General features: G+C 46.8%; 6 protein-coding genes across 6 annotated transcripts; 3 read left to right on the forward strand and 3 right to left on the reverse strand.

The window, feature by feature from the left end:
- The first annotated feature begins 2,346 nt into the window (after nucleotides 1–2,346).
- CCR75_001310 (uncharacterized protein) lies at nucleotides 2,347–3,300 on the forward strand. The gene is made up of 2 exons (XM_067959414.1): nucleotides 2,347–2,755; nucleotides 2,816–3,300. Exons 1-2 carry the CDS (start codon nucleotides 2,360–2,362, stop codon nucleotides 2,972–2,974), a joined length of 555 nt encoding a protein of 184 aa, XP_067814872.1. The 5' UTR covers nucleotides 2,347–2,359; the 3' UTR covers nucleotides 2,975–3,300.
- A 141-nt stretch (nucleotides 3,301–3,441) lies between these two features.
- CCR75_001311 (uncharacterized protein) lies at nucleotides 3,442–7,161 on the forward strand (the record flags this gene model as incomplete). Its single annotated transcript, XM_067959415.1, has 6 exons — nucleotides 3,442–4,004; nucleotides 4,065–4,215; nucleotides 4,299–4,405; nucleotides 4,432–4,985; nucleotides 5,048–5,413; nucleotides 5,446–7,161. The coding sequence occupies exons 1-6, from the start codon at nucleotides 3,503–3,505 to the stop codon at nucleotides 7,159–7,161; spliced, it is 3,396 nt and encodes a 1,131-aa protein (XP_067814873.1). The 5' UTR covers nucleotides 3,442–3,502.
- CCR75_001312 (uncharacterized protein) lies at nucleotides 7,159–7,473 on the reverse strand (the record flags this gene model as incomplete). Its single annotated transcript, XM_067959416.1, has 2 exons — nucleotides 7,159–7,185; nucleotides 7,298–7,473. 2 exons carry the CDS (start codon nucleotides 7,471–7,473, stop codon nucleotides 7,176–7,178), a joined length of 186 nt encoding a protein of 61 aa, XP_067814874.1. The 3' UTR covers nucleotides 7,159–7,175.
- Nucleotides 7,474–8,315: 842 nt separating this feature from the next.
- On the reverse strand, nucleotides 8,316–13,215 carry CCR75_001313 (uncharacterized protein; the record flags this gene model as incomplete). The annotated part of the gene is made up of 9 exons (XM_067959417.1): nucleotides 8,316–11,183; nucleotides 11,243–11,425; nucleotides 11,484–11,586; nucleotides 11,656–11,750; nucleotides 11,812–12,258; nucleotides 12,323–12,419; nucleotides 12,484–12,637; nucleotides 12,709–12,758; nucleotides 12,815–13,215. The coding sequence occupies 9 exons, from the start codon at nucleotides 13,213–13,215 to the stop codon at nucleotides 10,899–10,901; spliced, it is 1,815 nt and encodes a 604-aa protein (XP_067814875.1). The 3' UTR covers nucleotides 8,316–10,898.
- Nucleotides 8,338–9,906, forward strand: CCR75_001314 (uncharacterized protein; the record flags this gene model as incomplete). Its single annotated transcript, XM_067959418.1, has 1 exon — nucleotides 8,338–9,906. The coding sequence occupies one exon, from the start codon at nucleotides 8,338–8,340 to the stop codon at nucleotides 9,904–9,906; it is 1,569 nt and encodes a 522-aa protein (XP_067814870.1).
- A 1,491-nt stretch (nucleotides 13,216–14,706) lies between the features above and the next one.
- CCR75_001315 (uncharacterized protein) lies at nucleotides 14,707–16,164 on the reverse strand (the record flags this gene model as incomplete). Its single annotated transcript, XM_067959419.1, has 1 exon — nucleotides 14,707–16,164. One exon carries the CDS (start codon nucleotides 16,162–16,164, stop codon nucleotides 14,707–14,709), a length of 1,458 nt encoding a protein of 485 aa, XP_067815372.1.
- Between the last annotated feature and the right edge of the window lie 1,724 nt (nucleotides 16,165–17,888).

Genomic DNA, 17,888 nt, shown 5'->3' on the forward strand with positions numbered 1-17,888 from the left:
TGTATCTTTCAATCCGAGTCTTCACATCGAGGACACTTTCGTCCATCGATGAGCTGCTGAGAACCCGTTCGTTCTCTGCAAAAATTACCGCTGACCGAATGTCGGTTACGTAATCGTCCTCTGTGACGAGTACGCAGATCTGCTTGATTTTACCACCATGCAGATCTCTCAAGAACCGCTTAGGTTCTAGGGTTGGTAATTGAGTTATCTCCGAAGTTAACTTCGGAGGCGCATACAGATCAAGAGTATAAGCGCCTACTCTTGAACCGTTATTAACCATGACATTTAATGCCTCGGTTTCTTCCTGGGATTTATCCACAGGCTGCCGAGGGATTAACCCTCGGGATGCTAAAGTCTAGTCTAACTATTTGAGGAGATTTCTCCTCAAGTACGTGGGGCCTTACTCCCTCAACGTCTTCCGAGTGTGATTGCGCTATCACAGTCGGGTCCTCTACGGTCAACTCTCTACTCGACCTAGGAGCATCGTGTTGTCTTTTTGGGACAACCGGTATACTCCTTGAATGTCGCCCGCTAGGCGTACATTCATGTCTCAATCCACTCGACTTCTTCGAGTGGTGGACCTTCGGCGGTGCCTGTGCATTAGCACAGCCGCCGGCAGCTGACTCCACAGGGTGATCACACTATGATCTTGTGCAGTCGTACTAACGACCGTACCACGAGTGAGGCCATCACACTCACTTGTAGTGCATCCACACGCTTGTGGACGCTCCAAGACGTTCATCAGATGGCCATGTGATGAACAAGTGGCAGGCATCTTCACGAATCGATGCTACCAGCTGATTCTTGGCTCATATTTTCTGAGCCAAGGTAAACCTAGGATGACATCAAATTTGTCATCCAAATCCAGAACGATGAAATCATCATTGTACTGGAAATCTTGTAACGTGTAGCGAAATTTCACTACGCGTTTCGTTACTGTTATCGATGTGCCTGTCGCTAGACGCACCGTCATCCACGTTGGAGGAATGTTGCGCTCAACATATTTGAGCCTACGACCCTCTAGTGACTGGCAACGAATAAAGTTATTCGACGCTCCGCAGTCCACTAGGACTCTAACTGACAAATCATTTGTCTTTTTTAACTTCAAACTGATGAAGAATACGTCATCGCCAGGTGCAGAGACACACAATATTTGTGTGTCTGGAGCAACTTTAGTCAAGAGATTCGCACATTCTCTAGGGGTTGCTGGATCAGAAGGGCGTTGCGCCTGTACTAACCCCGACCGTTTTTTTAGCGGTCCGCCTCGCTGTTGCGATTTCGCAACAACGTCGGACCAGCGACAGTTGCTCTTTTTGGCGTTCGGTCCATAAGTACGTTCAGTACTACTAGGTACTGGGCGTGGGGCACTACACTCATGAGCTGCGGGATAAATAGATATAACGGCTTATACCTTTTTATGGATAAGATTTCCGAGCATTACTATATAAAGTAATATTCTCCAAATATTATCTACCTTTTAAATAATGTATTAATTAACAACCTTAAATAGTAATTTCATGGCAACGATACACCCGTTACAGCATGGCTTCTGCGAAGCTATCATTTCAAATGTCAATAATCTATTGCTGGTCAAATTCGCACAGAAGCTAAATGAACGCCGTGAAGATGCTTTTACGGGTTTACAAATAGCGAATGGCTAGGTTTGGAAAGAGCTTGTGAAAAAATTTAATGGTTTGCTTCTGGATGAGAATCGTAACGTACGTGGCGAGTTGACGTGTCTGCATGAAAAAGTAGCGATTCAACAGCCATGGGCACAGAAACACTCATGCCTGTAGCATGTAGTCGTCCAATACCTCTTGCTTCAATACTGAATAGATATATTAAAGTTTTTAATTTTTTTTTTGTAAAACCTTCAATATTATCGTCCGCGACGCTGAATAATATCTTGTTTCGATGACGAACTTTATCGCTAAATCATTTGCAGCAGAAGATTTTTTTTAAATTAGTGTAGCTCATGTAAACTTTAAACTGAGGTGACAAGTGATAAAATTCACAGGGCTACGGTCTACGAGGCTACGATGACTTATTCCGGGTTAGATTGCAATTTTTTTCTGTGAATGACTGGTGAAATAATTCATCACATTGATTGCCAGACTAAAAATGCTCCTTTGATGCAAATAATTCTTAAATTTGTTATTTTTTCTATTGGGTATCAGCATGTTTTGGTAAATTTATTTTATCAAATGTCTTTTAGACATGGAATTCAGCTAAACATTAGCCAAAAACATTAACTATCTCACTGACGCTTTAAAAGATATGTGCTCAAAGTTAGCTGTGTATTTTGCCCCTATACAGGACACGTACAGTTTTCATTTCACCCAGTTGTATATTCTCCGTGATGGTCCTCTCTTTCGCCCTCCGCAAATTGCCTAAGTGCACGGGTGCCTTCATAGTGCATACTCAAGGACGCTGCGTGTACACAAAGGGTTTAGCCAAAGACCTCATGGGCAAATCCTGCTACAACGGCGTTAACTTCATCATTCCTGCGAAAGCCACCGTGTTTGAGGCGCTGACACGCATGGCAGGTATTAATCTCGGGTGCCTTGCAGTAAGCAGCGACGATGGAAAGTTTGCCGGCGTCATCACTGAGCGAGATTACTTAAAGAAAGTGGAGCTCCAAGGGCTAACGGCCAAGGACACTCTCGTGGGGCAGATAATGACAAATCGGGCTCGACTTACGGTCGCAGTCGCGAGTGAGACCCCCAGCCAGCTTATGACTAAGATGCTTTCCAGTGTATGGTTGCTACGAAGGGAGTGTTTAATATCAGTTGCTAACTTAGCTATTTGTTTTCAGGATGTCCGCCATCTGCCGATTGTAAACGACGATGGCGACCTTATTGGCATGCTCTCTATTAAGGACATTGTGCGCGAGATCAACCGGGAACACGACGCTGACATGGATACCCTGAGTAACTTTGCCATGGGCCATGGCGGTCATTTCGTGCTAGACTAAACGAAAATTCCTTACCTAGGCCTGTAAATTTCCTGGGCCACTCAAGTCATCTCCTACTAAGCAGTAAGCACGAAGCACGGTTGCTAAACTTGTTAACATAAATATCCTTTTTTGTGTTTTGTAATAACTTGAAGCTACGGTGGTGCAAACCATAATCTTAAGTACTAAATAATGCGGTCATACTAGCGTTTAAACAAAATGTAGCGCAAGTCAACAGCCGCGTCGTCATTTGCGTGCACGCAAGCTTAAACTTGTAATTCACGTTTTTTAAGTAGCCGAGATTTCACCTACAGGTGTACTGTGGATAATAAATAGCGGCAAACCACCAGGCTCGGGCATTTTCCTTACACCATCATTCGCCGCCCGATAGATTTCTCTGACGTTATCTGTTCAGCTTGAAGCGAGCAGCCAATCACATGATTCCATGAGATCTGTACTTATACCCTGAAGGCTCTCCGCCGCCAAACACCTTCCACTCGCCTCCCTCGAGCCAACTCTGCAGCTTTGTTACTGCGTTACCTTAACGGCATGAGTGAGCAACAGGTCGGAAGAGTTGGCACATTGCTCTCGGATGCACAGAAAGCGCGGCTACAGCTCGCGGGGTATCTGTCCAGTTCGCTCTCGCTCCTTGGAACGCTTTGTGTGCTCGGGCGCTTTGGCTACAAGTACTGTTGCAAATCCAGGAAGCCCGAGCGTTTCACTCAACAGCAACTTTTACTTCAGCTACAGTGTAGTCATATGGATTTCAAAGATAAGCTTGTGCTGGTGCTAGCGCTTTTCGATCTCGTCACCATTGCATCCCGCGCCGTCGGCCGCAGTGTCGTGCAAAGCTACGCGCTCTGCCGAACTCAAGCGGCCATTATACAGGCAGCCAATCTTGCCAGCTGCATATGGATGTGTTGTATGGTATATAATCTTTATCGCTGGATTGCCGGCGGCGAGTCGGATGCTACACGACAGAAACGATTTCCACTGTTCGTGGCTATTGCAGTGGTGCCAGGAGCGGGCTTTGTCGTCTTTCACCTCACGAGTATGCTATTCTACAAATGATACAAGTTATAATTGACATCCTAACGGCTTATTTGAGCAGCAAACAAGTATGGTGACGCAACGTTCTACTGCTGGCTGGATGAAATTCGCTTAATGTTTTTGAACTTTTACATCTTTTATATGCTGATGATCGTATTTAATATTGTGCTACTTGTTCGTATCCACTTTAATATGAAGCGGCGAGTAGCACGGTGCGTGCAAACTTGGTTTCATTCTTGCTAAGTCTCGGTCTCACGCTATGATTTGATAATTTGTCTTCTTTCACTGAAACTAGACACGATACCGTTGAGGCTGATACGTCGTCGAAACTCATCCGCCGGACATTGCTTCTCTATATTGTCGTATTTATCGCTCACCGCACTCCGATGATGATCTACCGCAGTAAGTTTACCCATCAAAGCGTTAAGAATGCAAAAGTAACATGGTATATACGGATTCGGAAGTGTTTGAGGCTAGTGGTGTTGATAGCTTAAGTATAGGGCTCTCGATGCAAGTGATTCAGGATCTCAGTGGATTCTCCAACTCTATTGTATTTGGCGGCATTTGCCGTAGACGCACAAGAAAAATGTTGCCTTCGCGTGATTGCGAAGCTAGAAGCGTATCATCACCTACTGAAAGCACTCGGGAAAGTGTCATGAAAATGCGCACTGCAATTCGTGAGGACGATCTTGAGTCTGCCTATCGTTCATTGGCGAGAATCGAAAGTACCTCGACGCAATCGGGTCGAAAGGCTTCTTTTGGATCAGACAGTGGTGAATCAAGCGTGGACAAGACAACACGCTCTCGCAAAACTCATGACGATTCAAGTAGATCCTGCCGTACTTGGCAGCAGCGGCTGCAGAAACGCTTTTCAATGCATTGCTCCCCACCACTCGCACCAGCACCGACCGAGCCCAACAAGATTGCAATCTTTGCATCCACTTTTAACATGGGCGAAAAAGTTGTCAAAGAATGCGAGCTGGTAAAGTTGAGCGCTGTGGCTGTGTTTGCATCACGTCACCTGACTGCTATTTTAACGTGTAGCGTGCATGGATTCCATTGGGGCAAGACATTTATGTGATTGGAGTTCAAGAGTGCATGGATCTTGCAGACTTGCAGATGAAAATTTTGCATCACCTTGTCTCTGGGTCGACGTGCAAGTTTGTGCATTATTCGCGCGAAATTGGCAAACGAGCTACAGCATTGGGTTACCATGGGTACATTGCGCTCTGCATTTTTGTGCGGGCTACAGCTGTAACATCGGGTCGTTTTAAAATGACTGCCAAACAGAACAGCAATAAAAACGCACAAGAGGTATTTCGCGGTAAGTCACTGCTTGTATTTGGCCGTGCATCTAACAAAGGAGCTGTTGGCATGTCGTTTCGTTATGACGATACATCGTTTGCCTTTGTAACCTGCCATTTGGCATCGGATTCGAAAAGTTTAAACGAATCAAACGCAAGAAGAGCTCTGCCGCGATGAACTTGAGAGGAGGCGATAATTCCATCGATTATTCCTACAATGGAAGCATTGCGCGAAGTAGTATCGGAGATAGCGGAGTAAGTAAAATGTCGATTACTGATGACATGATGATGGAGACACATCAACCGCCGTCTCGAGTCGAGCGGCGAAATCACGATGCGATGGAAATTTTGCAGCAACTGTACTTGGACGATGAGGACTATGGTTTTGGATTCCCACATCTGCATCATCACACTTTTATACTTGGTGATCTGAATTATCGCATGACTCGCAAAAGGGCAACACCTATGGACATGCTTGAACTACTAATGAATGCTAGAGCTGGGGTTTGCCAGACGGTAATCGATACCATAACTTCATCATCACCATCTTCCCCGGCAATGCTTCAAATGTCAATGAACGAGCTGTCGCCTCGCTTTAATGAAGAAGGCTTTCGACAGTGTATGACACCAAAAGTGCAGAGCCCAAAGCCGATTTTTGCAACAGATAGAGACCACACGTACGCCAGCTGTAGTGCAAATACGTCGAAAAACAACTGCAGCGGCAGCTCAGTACCTTTCTTAGTTGAGGAACATGACGAGCTGTATCACTTATGCCGCTCCCAACAAGTATTTCACGGTTTTCAGGAAAACAAGATTACATTTTTTCCAACCTTCCGCCGAATACGAGGACAAGCTCTTCGAGAGCCACTAGATGCGACCTCATTCCAGCAAAATTACTCTCTTGTCGCTGTGCACGGTGGCTACCGAGTACCTTCATACACAGATCGTGTATTTTTTAGTTCACTGGTAGGTGTACGGAATTTACTTCAGTGCTTGTCGTACGATTCTTGCGAGGACGTCACCTCATCAGATCACAAGCCTGTATCAGCTTGCTTCGAAGTGAAGCTATTAGCTGCACCTTTTAAATTGCCTCAAGCATCCTTCTCGGCCGAAGACGTGCTTTGGAACGCTAATTCAACACCTACCGACCCCATGATTCTTCGTACTGAGCGCACGCTATCTGGTGCACGGATGAAAGACGTACCAGGTGCATGTGAATTTCGATTACGAATTGAATTTCGGTCCATCCATTGGATCGATGCCATTGAATCTGCCCTCTTTGATCGCGCAGAACACGTGGAGTTTGGATTTCTCTTTCCACTGCCGTGTGAAGATGTCTTTGCGCATCAGCGCAAGCTTCATGAAGTCGCCGAACATTTGACGTTTGGTGGGTCCGACAATGGAAATTCTGGTGGCTTGGGTTTCGCATCAAGTATCTCGCCCACATCAAATTTTCACACAGTTAAGTGGCATGACTTTGTGAACGGTGGTTTACGGTATCACACCATCGCAGGTGCCATTGGTCAAAAGCATGTTGCCATCGTGCTTCGATCGTTAGGCCGAGGGCGCTCGATGTCCAAAACCTCATCAGCTTCTCGATTACTAGGTGGTAGCTGCTCACCCTCTCCGCATACGAGCGCCACTTCGGTGGTGTCTACGTGCTCAACGACACCGCACAATAGTATTGCAAGCTCGTCGTCATCGCTTTCGTCGGACAAGCTGTTTGGCCATGGCGCGTTTTGTACCGAGGGAATGATAAAAAAGCGCGAGGTGTGTGTGCCTTTGACGCTTGGCGGAAGATTGTTGGGGCGTCTTTATTTGCGAGTTTCGCTTCAAATTCGTCCGAGGAATTAAGTATTCTATGGTGGTTATTTTGATCTGTAGGGTTTTAATTAATATTATTCTTATTAAAACGTGACGACAACAATACATACATGTTCTTTTAAATTCGTCGAACGCGAAAGTCGAAATTGTACATCAAGAAAACTACCGTTGTATGTCAATTGCAGCTTTATTTGGGCGATTAATTGCGTTAAATGGCGTTTTTATCAACTGCGCTACCTGCTCGAGCAGACAACATAAAGTGCCATACGGCTCAAATGGTCGTTCTGCAGAAGCCAGCGCACTATGTTGTAATTGTTGTGTCGTGGCTGGGCAGTCAAGCATTTTGTGTGCGACAGAAACATGCTACATCGACGTATCGATGATAAATCGATAGTTCGTCGTAGCATTTACCGATAAAGTAGAAGAAACACCCGAGTTGGTGCTATCAACCAATTTCGAGACTGAATCGACGGATGAGCAAAATGCAAAAATAGTCAACATGCTGCATCGGAGTGTAAAAGTGTTAACGCTTGAATAATGAGTCGGGTGAGTAATGGCTTACATAAACGAAACGTAAGGAGCAAAGGGAGCCCAATATTGGTAATTTACTCCTTTTCACCTCCAAAGTACGATAGGTAGACATAAGATTTCCTTCACTTCACAGGATCCGACAACCCACAAAGTGCGGCTCAAATCAGGGTTGATGATTTGCCTCGACGAATGTCTTCCTGTCGACGCTTAAAATCATGTGATTGAAGTCCGTGCGAGAAATTGAATTGAGGGTTGCAATAAGTTTAACCTCTTGGTAGCATTATTTTTCATAGAATCACATATTTAATACATCTATTGGGCCTTTTTTCATCTCTAAGCAGTGCATGTCGTCCTGAGCATGCATGTCGCCTTGAGCTACTATTCCTCCTACTTCGTAATCTGCGCGCGAATGTTTACTTTTCCATCTCTATCTGGGCTGATTCTAGTCGGCCCCGATCGAAGCATGCAATGTACTGAATCTTGCTGTAGCAAACGAATAGATTGGAGCCCGTTCATTGGTCGGTCGTTTTGTAGGTAATCAGCAAGCACACAAAGAAACGGTACGGCATGTTACATTTTGGGCTGGCCCTACTCAGTTTCAGAGTTCAGCCGCCGAGGAAGCCTGCATAACGCCGGCGCCAAAGGCTGAGGGTTGACCACTAGCCAGAGCCTACAATGCCGTTGGGAGAGAAACTTGGTCGTCCTTTTGAGCTGCTTTCGCTCATCGGCCGTAAACGAAAAGATGAGCACCACGAGCATCACCAGCATCATAGCGGCGCTGTCGCGCGTGCTTATGCCAACGCCATAGGCTCGACCACTTCCGGGTACACAAATAGCCACAGCCACAACAGTCACCATTCAGGCACCAGTAGCAGATTCTATCCTGGTGTAAAATACGAGCGCATCACCCCGGTCACAACATGTGCGCGCGTCGTCCAGTACGAGCGTCTCACACCCGGATCTGTGTCGGCCATACCTTCCTCCGGCGTAACAAGTAGCCTTCCATTGCCTCAAACTTACGAGGCTGCTGCACGTGAAGCAGCTTTTCCTAAATCAGACATGATGCCGTCCGCAGGATCTTGCTCCTTTCGCTCGGCGCCGTCTCCAGCCTTGTCGTCCCTCCCGTCTCCTGGGATGCTTACACCGCTTATAAACACTAGCAATGGTCCATCCACGTCTGCATGCCGCAGCCCTTTAGCTGAGACTCTCCGCCCGTTACGCCCGCCGCGCCTAGCTCAGAACTTCGTGAGCCCGGCTCAGCCGCCAATCGGTCCCATAGTAGCACCCTCTGCCCCCTTCTCTTACGTGATGGAAGAGTGGATGAGCCAGCTTAGGACCCCAACGCCTGATGTGACGCTCTTACCGTCACCCTACGACTTCAACAAAGACACGCCTACACCCATGGACACGAATAGTATGGACATGCGGCGGCTACAGGACGCGCTACTGCCGACGCCGCCGCCAGATTTTCGCGATCAGCGACAGCATCCAAAAACTTCAGCCTACGTGACGACACGTGGACCGCGTCCGCTGCTCGAGGACATTGCTTCATTATGTCGTGACTTAAACGCGCAGGATAATCCGACGACGGTGAGTAAGAATCTAGGGCCTACGTCTAGTGGACAGATTGAAGACAAATACTCAGTGCTTCCAGCTAGACCATTGCGTGCTCGAGAGGAAAGTTTTAGCAGCGTGTTCTCCGACGATGGAGATAGCCAAGCAAAAGTATTGGCGGCAGCGGCTGCACTTAGCAGTGTTTCGTCAATGGCTGTCATCGGTACTCCGACGTCCTCAAACTCGAGTCTGAAGAACAAACGTCGCAAAATGTGCACAGCAGTGGGCTGTCAGAATCTATCTCGTTCCCGTGGTTTGTGCAAGGCTCACGGGGGAGGAAGACGGTGTAGTGTCGACGGGTGTTCCCGTGCTAGTCAGAGCGGAAGCTTGTGCATCACTCACGGAGGTGGCAAGCGATGTACAGTAGAGGGCTGTGTCAAGGCCGCGCAATCGCGCGGCATGTGCAAGGCTCACGGTGGAGGCGTGCGCTGCCGTGTAGAAGACTGCACCAAGAGCTCACAGGGTGACGGGTTCTGTCGCTCGCACGGCGGCGGTCGTCGCTGTGGCCACGCAAGTGGATGCTCTAAGTGGGCTCAGCGCAACGGCATGTGCATGGCTCACAGCGAAGGTAAATACGGCAATAGCTATCGGGGACGGCAACACCGAATGGATGTTCCAATCGTTGAATAGTAACCTTGATGTCTGCACCGTGGTAAAATCTGAACCGGTAGCAATCACGAAAAGCCGTGCATATATGTTTATGCGAATTGACTAAGGCTTAAGAGGCTGCCGTACCATGGGGAGTGCGGGGGTTGTTCCTTAGTCGAGCGCGTAATTAAATGTCAGGACTCTCTGTGGAGTGCCGCAATCGCAAACTAACTCGACACATACTGATACAAGTATCCGAATTCAGCCACGCTCTTACTTCACCGACAAGAACGCCCGCCTCAACGGAGCAGTCATGCATCAGGAGTCGGCCAATATATCAGAAAATTATTTTCTCTCGAGGATATACGACAAACTTGCTCTGTCGATGACCTCGTTCCTAACTTTTTAATTGCTGCTACAAATTCGAAGCACAACAGTACTTAGCGCCTACATTGGAGGAGCTGGTAAGCAATACGTTCACTCGCTGCTTGGCGTGGTGAGTAATGTCAGTTGTGCAACGTCTTTTTGATCCTTAGTTGAGACGAAACTGTACTTATTTTCTTAATCGGGGTGGGCAACTGGGTTGGACTCTACGTCTAGTAATAGCACTACCGCAAGAAGCTTACTAAGTAAGTTGGCAAACTGACAGACTCGCGCAATTTGTTTGATCCTGAAGCAGCACAAACGGGCAGTTTGAACGCTCCGAATAACAATTAGGTGCGGCGCTTAGGGGCATTACAACTAAAACGCCATCGAGAGAAGTTAGCAAATACCTTGTTTTCAACCAGCACGCCAAATAATGCAAATAATACACGGCACGTAGAAGTCTGTACTAATATTCTTGTTCTTGGCTTTCTATCAATTCTATCCCTTGTCTCTTATTCCAAAAACGCGGCTGACGAGGCGCGACTCACCACTACCCAACGTGAATGACAACAATGCACTCTCCTGTAAGAAAAAGCGCGCCTCTTTCGGATGCTGAGCACTTATGGACTAGTATTGGTGCAAACAAGTCCTTTCCATTCCATAATCGATCAGTTCGGCAAGGAATTGATGTAGTCGAGAAGTTGTCGCTCCGAAATACTTCCATCAAGACCAGGAATGCCCCCGCCTTCACTAGCAACAAATTTAAAAACAGGCTCATCGCATTCATAGCCTCCAAGATTGTAAGAAGCCTCCGTTGGGGTGTAAATAGCACCATCAACCTGGTGCGTTACGCTGTTAGCAAACTTTGTTAGCATATACTCAGTCTTAGCCAGCCGAAAGTGGTCCTTCATGCGCACACGGAACGGTTCTTTGGTGTAGTCAAACGACTTGTCCTGATAAGTAACAATTAGGAAACTGAATCCAGTACTAATTCCAACAGACAAAGCCCTACATTTTTCCGCGGAATTATTATCTCATTCTGCAAGCACTGCAATCGTTTGTCCAGCTTTTTTTGCCAGATTGGAATCCCTTCCAAGAAGATGATGTCAAAAGCCAAGTATCGGGCTACCTTCGTGTCGTGGTCTTGGTCTTCAACAATAAGTCCGTCAATTAAAGTATCTACCTGTGACTCTTCCTGAAACATTTGAAGTCAGAAACGACATTTTCAGCTAAATAACTCTTAACAAACATACCGGCGCCCTCCGCCGAGGAAATTTCATCTCAATTTTAGTAAACGTCATGTTTCGAGACACAACATATGTTCCGTCAGCGGTCACGTAAAGTAGACAACGGCGACTGCAACCACGCAAGCGAGAAGAAGATAAGTATTGTATACTTCATGACGATCCTCAAGCAAAGTATTACCCTCGTGCTCTCCACGTGACAAGATAAGACTTTGTAAGACAGCCTTTACGCTTATATGCTCCTTCAGCGACATGTGTTGCTGTGAAAGGAATAGTCTTGACAAATATAAAGCACACATGTAATTTGACATGATCGTTTACCAACCAACGCACCAACCTCGCATCCTGGAAATCCCTCAGCACCTGTTAGCTTCTTTAAAGACGCGATTAATTTCTTGTGTTCCTCCGATGAGGTGGCAAGCGTCTCACCGTAGGCCAGTGGCTCCACCTCATCAGTCCAAGAACGAATTTTTCGACGTTTCGGTTGACGTGGTTCTTTACGGACTGGAGGGGTGTACAATGGAGGTTTGTAGACTGGAGCACCATGAGACCCATCCGATGGGCGTGCGCGTCCATTGTCGACTGAGGATCCTGTAGATTGAAATTCTGTCTCGTTTTTTCGAACAAACTTATTTGCTCGATCCAATTCTGTCAGAACTTCACTGCCAATTGACGTGGCGCTTTTGCGCTTACGCGTCTCTTCGAGTTCCCAGCGCGGAGGAGACGGGACTGCCAATCGTATTGACTCGGATGGCAGTGTGCCAAAGTACTTGCGATATAATCGCTAGAACAAATTAGAATGCAAATAGTTAGCATTATTTCAAAAGTCACACCACGAGTCTGTGCACCTCAAGATAATCTTGGGAGTAAATGCCTGGCGCAGTCGAATGTGCAAACTCTTCGATTGCTGCATCCAAATTAAGTCCGACATGTTCCACCAAAAAGCTGCAATTGTCAAGCATTATCACAATCAGCAATCTGCCTCAAAACTATCAGCTTTATCACGCACCTGACAATAAGAAACCCAATAAAATTGTAACCCTTGATGCCAAAAACAGCTACATCCATGTCCTTGCGCTCGTTCTTCAGGTGACATTCCACCGCCTTACAAAAAGCCTCAACCATCCGTTCATCGTGTTCATTGCTATCGCTTCGATTAGTGTCTACATAAAGCATCAACACTATCTTTTTAGCCAATAATTTACGCACCCTCCTTTAGAATTCCTAACACTACCTTCATCGACTTGCAATTTGACGTACAGAACGTCCCAGTCGTCCCACTCCCTATCGCAGAATGTCATGGCGCCAAAAGCTTCTCAAAAACCACACAAGCTACGTACTTGACGTCGTGCAGAAAGATATCGCTGCCCGTTGCGTCGATCACAAGCCCGACATTTATCACAGAGCCCGAGCGCGCTTCTGCAATAAGCTTTTCCATGATCCCCGATGGTGTGTAACTCTTCCTGGCCGAAAAGTAAATCTCGTAGCTGCAGTAAACGCGTAACACAATTGTAATCAAATCGTCCAAGCTGCGCATGAGCGCCACGTACATAGATGAAAGCGGCGCGCGGATGGGTAAAATGGGCGCGCTTTTGATGCGCGTTGTATACAGTGGCTCGCGCTCGAATCGCTTCCAACAATCAGTATCCCAGCGTAGTAATTTCCGGCCATTGCCGCTCTTTTGCTGCTGCGCAGCACGCAGCTTGGCCGCTACCTCAGCACGGGTTCTGTCGTCGCTCATGAAAAACAATGCGGAATGAATGAGTGATGGTCGGTTGCCTTTTCCTGAATTTTTGCTTTCGCAACGATTTCAATAAAAGTATTTTTATTTTCGATGAAGCGGATAGTTAGTGCTTGGCAAAAAGCACGCGTGGCGTCGGCGACGAAGGGCCATGAGGTACGCGTATGTGTACATTTACGAGGAGAGTGTGTTGTAACGTTGTCAGAAGGAGTTGCAAGAAGTGGTGGCGAAATTACGCAAGCTTGGTCAGCGTGACACACTTGATGAGGTGCGTTACTGGTTTTTAGATTATTGATGTCACACCGCTGACGGATTACATAGTTCAAGGAGTCACCACTGTTGGCTAAGCTTAAGTCACCCGTGCAGCTTCACGGCCTCGGAAATATGATTTACCGTAATTCAGGCGACAATGACGTGGAGGTGCAGAAAGCATTGCACGTGTGGAAGATCGCTATGGAAAAGGTTGGGCAAAACTCAATACGGTGGCACTTCTTCAAATGATTGAATTTTAAGCATGCAGGGAAGCGACAAAGCCAAGTTTAGTTACGCGTTGTGTAAGAAAAAAGGAATTGGTGAGGGGCATGCTGATGCCAGCTAGACGTTATTTTTCCCAAGTGACGATTTCTGCTGACTACAGGTTTTACCAAGAAGGATTCCATTCAGGCAACCAAGCTCTTTAAGGACGTAAGACGTGGACAACGGCATTTGTTAATACAAGTGTCGAGCTCAAAAAATATTTTCCTGTAGTTAGCCGCGACTGGGCATGGATGGGGAACTTTTGCATATGCTGATGCCTTAAAAAATGGTGAGGGGACGCGCAAGAGCGAAAGCAAGGCATTCAAGCTTTACATAAAATGCGCTGAAGCTGGCATTCCACCAGCATACATGAATGTTAGCAACATGTACATGTTTGGAGTAGGAACGAAAAAGGTAAATGAACGGAGAGAAATCGGCAGCTACTATTTTTGGCTGACAACACACTATATAGAACGAAGTCGAAGCGTTGAAATGGCTCATCAAGGCTGCCGAAGTTGGTGACCCAACTGCCAAATCCCGGATGGGTGAGTATTACTCACTTGGCAAAGGTGGCGTGCAAAAAGACTTGGCTTTAGCTGTCCAGTGCTATAAGGAGGCAGCAGCTGCTGGCGTTCTTATGGCACAGTTCAATTTAGGCGTTTTGTACCTCACTGGCGAAGGAGTGCGGCAGGACGCTCATCAAGCCGAGGCTTTATTCCGCAAGGCTGCTGAAAAGGGTTTCGTGATGGCGATGATTAATCTTGCCCAAATGTATCGCACTGGATACGGTACGATTCCTATGGACTTGGTGACCGCGCGCAAGTGGCTGGAATTGGCAGCTCCTCACGACCCGAATGCGAAGGAACTCTTAAAGACACTTTTAAGACCAGAGAAGACAAATAGCGCCAGAAGTTGATAGAGTGGAGCAGATATCATTAAAAACGCATCGAATGATAAAATGATTCATCTCTTCATTTAAAGACTTAAGACTGACAAGAATGCCTGGGTCGTGCATGCGGCACAAGCGAGGGAGCTAACCACGAGAATTAACCAAGCTGAAATGATGCGACGGTCCGTTTTGGGTTTCTCGCGACGGATACGTACGTAGGATACGCACGGCAAGACGTACGAAACGAGGAGCCCGACGGTAGAGCCCATGATGTTCCACACTATAGCTACGGTTGGCAACAGGAAAGCAATTGAAAGAACGCTAGTCATGATGCCAACCGTAAGCAGCACGTATACGATATTAGAGGTTAACCCAGCTTGCGCGTGTCCACCAGGTGGGGTCACCAGCCTTGTACTTTCATCTGCAGCTTCTTCGTTCTCTGACTCAGATAAATCACATGTGCTGTATATTTTGGACCGTGTATAGCCAGTGGCGATTTTTGCAAGTCGAAATACGTTCGCGCGGCATGGCTGAATGATGAGCGACAAGCCTAATTGAAGGGTGACAAGCAATCCTAGTCTTCCAAAGTTTATAAGTGGGTCATCGTCGCTGAAACTTTTAAGAATATCGCCTTGAACACCGCCCTGCTGTCGGTATGCGAATAGGTAGCCCATCGCGCCAACTACCATGTAGAACAGCCACGCAGAGAACATTGTTGACGCTACAATTTTCTTGAGACGATGACGCGTGGGCTTGTGCAATTCGCGATACACTGGTAATACATTAAAATGGCATAGAAACGCCACGGAAATGATAGGAAACGCATACACTGCGTCGGCCAAGCTATCGGGGGTCAGCTTGATGTGGATCTCCTTCTGAATGTCGCGATGGCTGAGCGTAACACCCAGTGCTCGGATTGAGATAGTAATTGCCAACATTAAAACTGACATGAGGCTGAACATGGAGGTAAAGCGTAACGCAGACATGGACCGCGCCAAGAGCGCCGGTGACACGAGCAATACGCAACTAATTGTCAGGATATTTTGCTCTGCATTCGAAATGGGTCGATTGAAGATAAATTTTGCCCCCAGTGAGCTTACAAGATCCTTGGTGAGGATGGTGTAAGCAACAAGTGTAAGAAAGGTAAGCAGCACAAGCAGCAGGACCGTGATATGCCCAGCCCGCTCGCCCAACGCTTTGCGCACCACTTCTTCGTATGATGCGGCGCGGCCACGGCGACTACAGCTCACGATGACGTAAAGGCTGAAGGTGGAGGCGGAAGCGGCAAATACCATCAAAAAGAACGCGACGACAAGTCCGCACTTGTCGAAAGCGTAAGGAAGCGATAGGACGCCGCCGCCGATGATTGTGCTCACAAGGTTAAAAGTAGCGGACGGAGCTGTGGTAGTGCGCATGGTGGATAGCGGTCCCGGGCTAAAGAATTCGTGGCTCGCTCGGCGATGCTCATAGCGGTAGAAGCCTGTGTCGATCATGTTTCGGGCAACGTTAGCAGCCTCCTTGAATTGAAAAGTAATCAATTTCATATTTATCCGTTTCCCAACAAGTTAGGTAATATCTTTTCTCGACGTCTAATTTTCAATAAGATGAAAAAAAACACGAAAAGGAACAGGTACATTCTTGGAGGAGGAACGACATGATTGCGGTAAAAATAGGCCACTGCAGTCGGTGTATTACAAAATCTGCTCGTGCCATGTTCATTGTATCGCTCTTTAAACATGATCCTCAGTTTGAGCAACACTTCACCTTTCGTGCTCCATGTTTTGCCAGTCAAAATTAATAAAAGATAATAACATTGTTCTTCTTTATTTATTTCCTCTCATAGAAAATAGTATTTATTTTTCCTCTTATAGGAAATAATATTTATGTTACGGTCTGCTGAAGAGCGATGACTTGGCCTCTCAAAGAATACATTGCAAGCTCAACAAGTAGTTTTAAGCAGTGTAATTGCCCGGCTCTGTCGTCTTCGACTTGGATGTTGGCTGGTGCTTGGACTTGGTCCTGAGCAGCTTGGTCCATCGGCGTTGGGCTCATAACCTTTTGGCGATGAACGTTGCGTTTAAGCTGCTAGGGTGGTGTATAGCAAAAGACAAAGTGTATGTATTATGCATGAAAGTCTTTATATCTCTTCTTATCAGACTAACCTGTCCATCGTTCGTCCCTTCCGCCTTACACATTACACTCGAAACCTCTAGACGTTGAGCCGTTACACCTTCCGCCATCAAACGCGCCGTGAGCATCACACGGGAGGCGTTTCGAGACCTCTAGAGATTCCAGTGACGTCTTCGGCGAGTCCCAGAGGCTCTGCTGCAGCATCACTTTCCAACACTCAGTGCTCCTTGGGGGAAACAAGCATTATATAGCGCAGCTTAAATATAACAGTCTGCCGGCGACTCTTTATTTATTATTTGCAAGCCTTTCGCATATATTGAACAGTGTAGGTGATAGTCTAGATGTATGGTTGCAGAAGCTTTTATACGCGTTAAGTAGAATTCGAACAGACGAACCTGCTATTTCGATAGCTAAAGAAGCGTACAGTTACCGATTGGCGAAAAGCGCGTCATCGGTAGCGGTTGTGGGAAGCTAGCACGGTTAATGTAACGGGCTAAAGTTGCCCTAATGTAGCACAGTCCTCGTTAAGTAAACTTGGTGTACTTAAGGGGATGGTCAATTACTAAATAATAGACCCAACACTCGGGTGTGGTGCACATTTGTAACCAACCCTTGTGGATGTGATGCACATGGGTGCATTCACATTAGTAAGGATGACGCCCAGCGTCATCCGTTAGTTTCGCGAGGTATCTATAAAGATACGCTCGCAATACATATTAAGTGATATCTATAGAGATATCATTTTAATTGGTAAAAATAGGTATTTGTATTTAATTCTATTAAATATAAATCAGTCTGAAAACTTTTTCCTACTTGGTAAGTGCGCACGAGGAGACGGATTGCCGCTCCCGTGACGACACTTAACCAAAGTGCTTAGTGTGTTGGGTGAGGTCACTAACGCACCCACCACAACTACCTCACTGCACGCAAGAGAAGCTGGTTAAACCACTTCCTCGCTGTGCTAGGGTGTGTGTCTAAGTAGAGCGTGGCCGCATTACGACGTGCCCGCCTACACTTGGTAGCACTTGAAATCCTTCCCACGACCCGCATCTCTGCGTGTGTACGTGAGGATGAGCCTCAATATTGATTGGGCTCATTTTCCCCACCTCTCCGAACATCATCGGGAGGTGGCAGGGCT

Source organism: Bremia lactucae, linkage group LG3, assembly GCF_004359215.1.
Source record: "Bremia lactucae strain SF5 linkage group LG3, whole genome shotgun sequence".
Lineage (NCBI taxonomy): Eukaryota > Oomycota > Peronosporomycetes > Peronosporales > Peronosporaceae > Bremia > Bremia lactucae.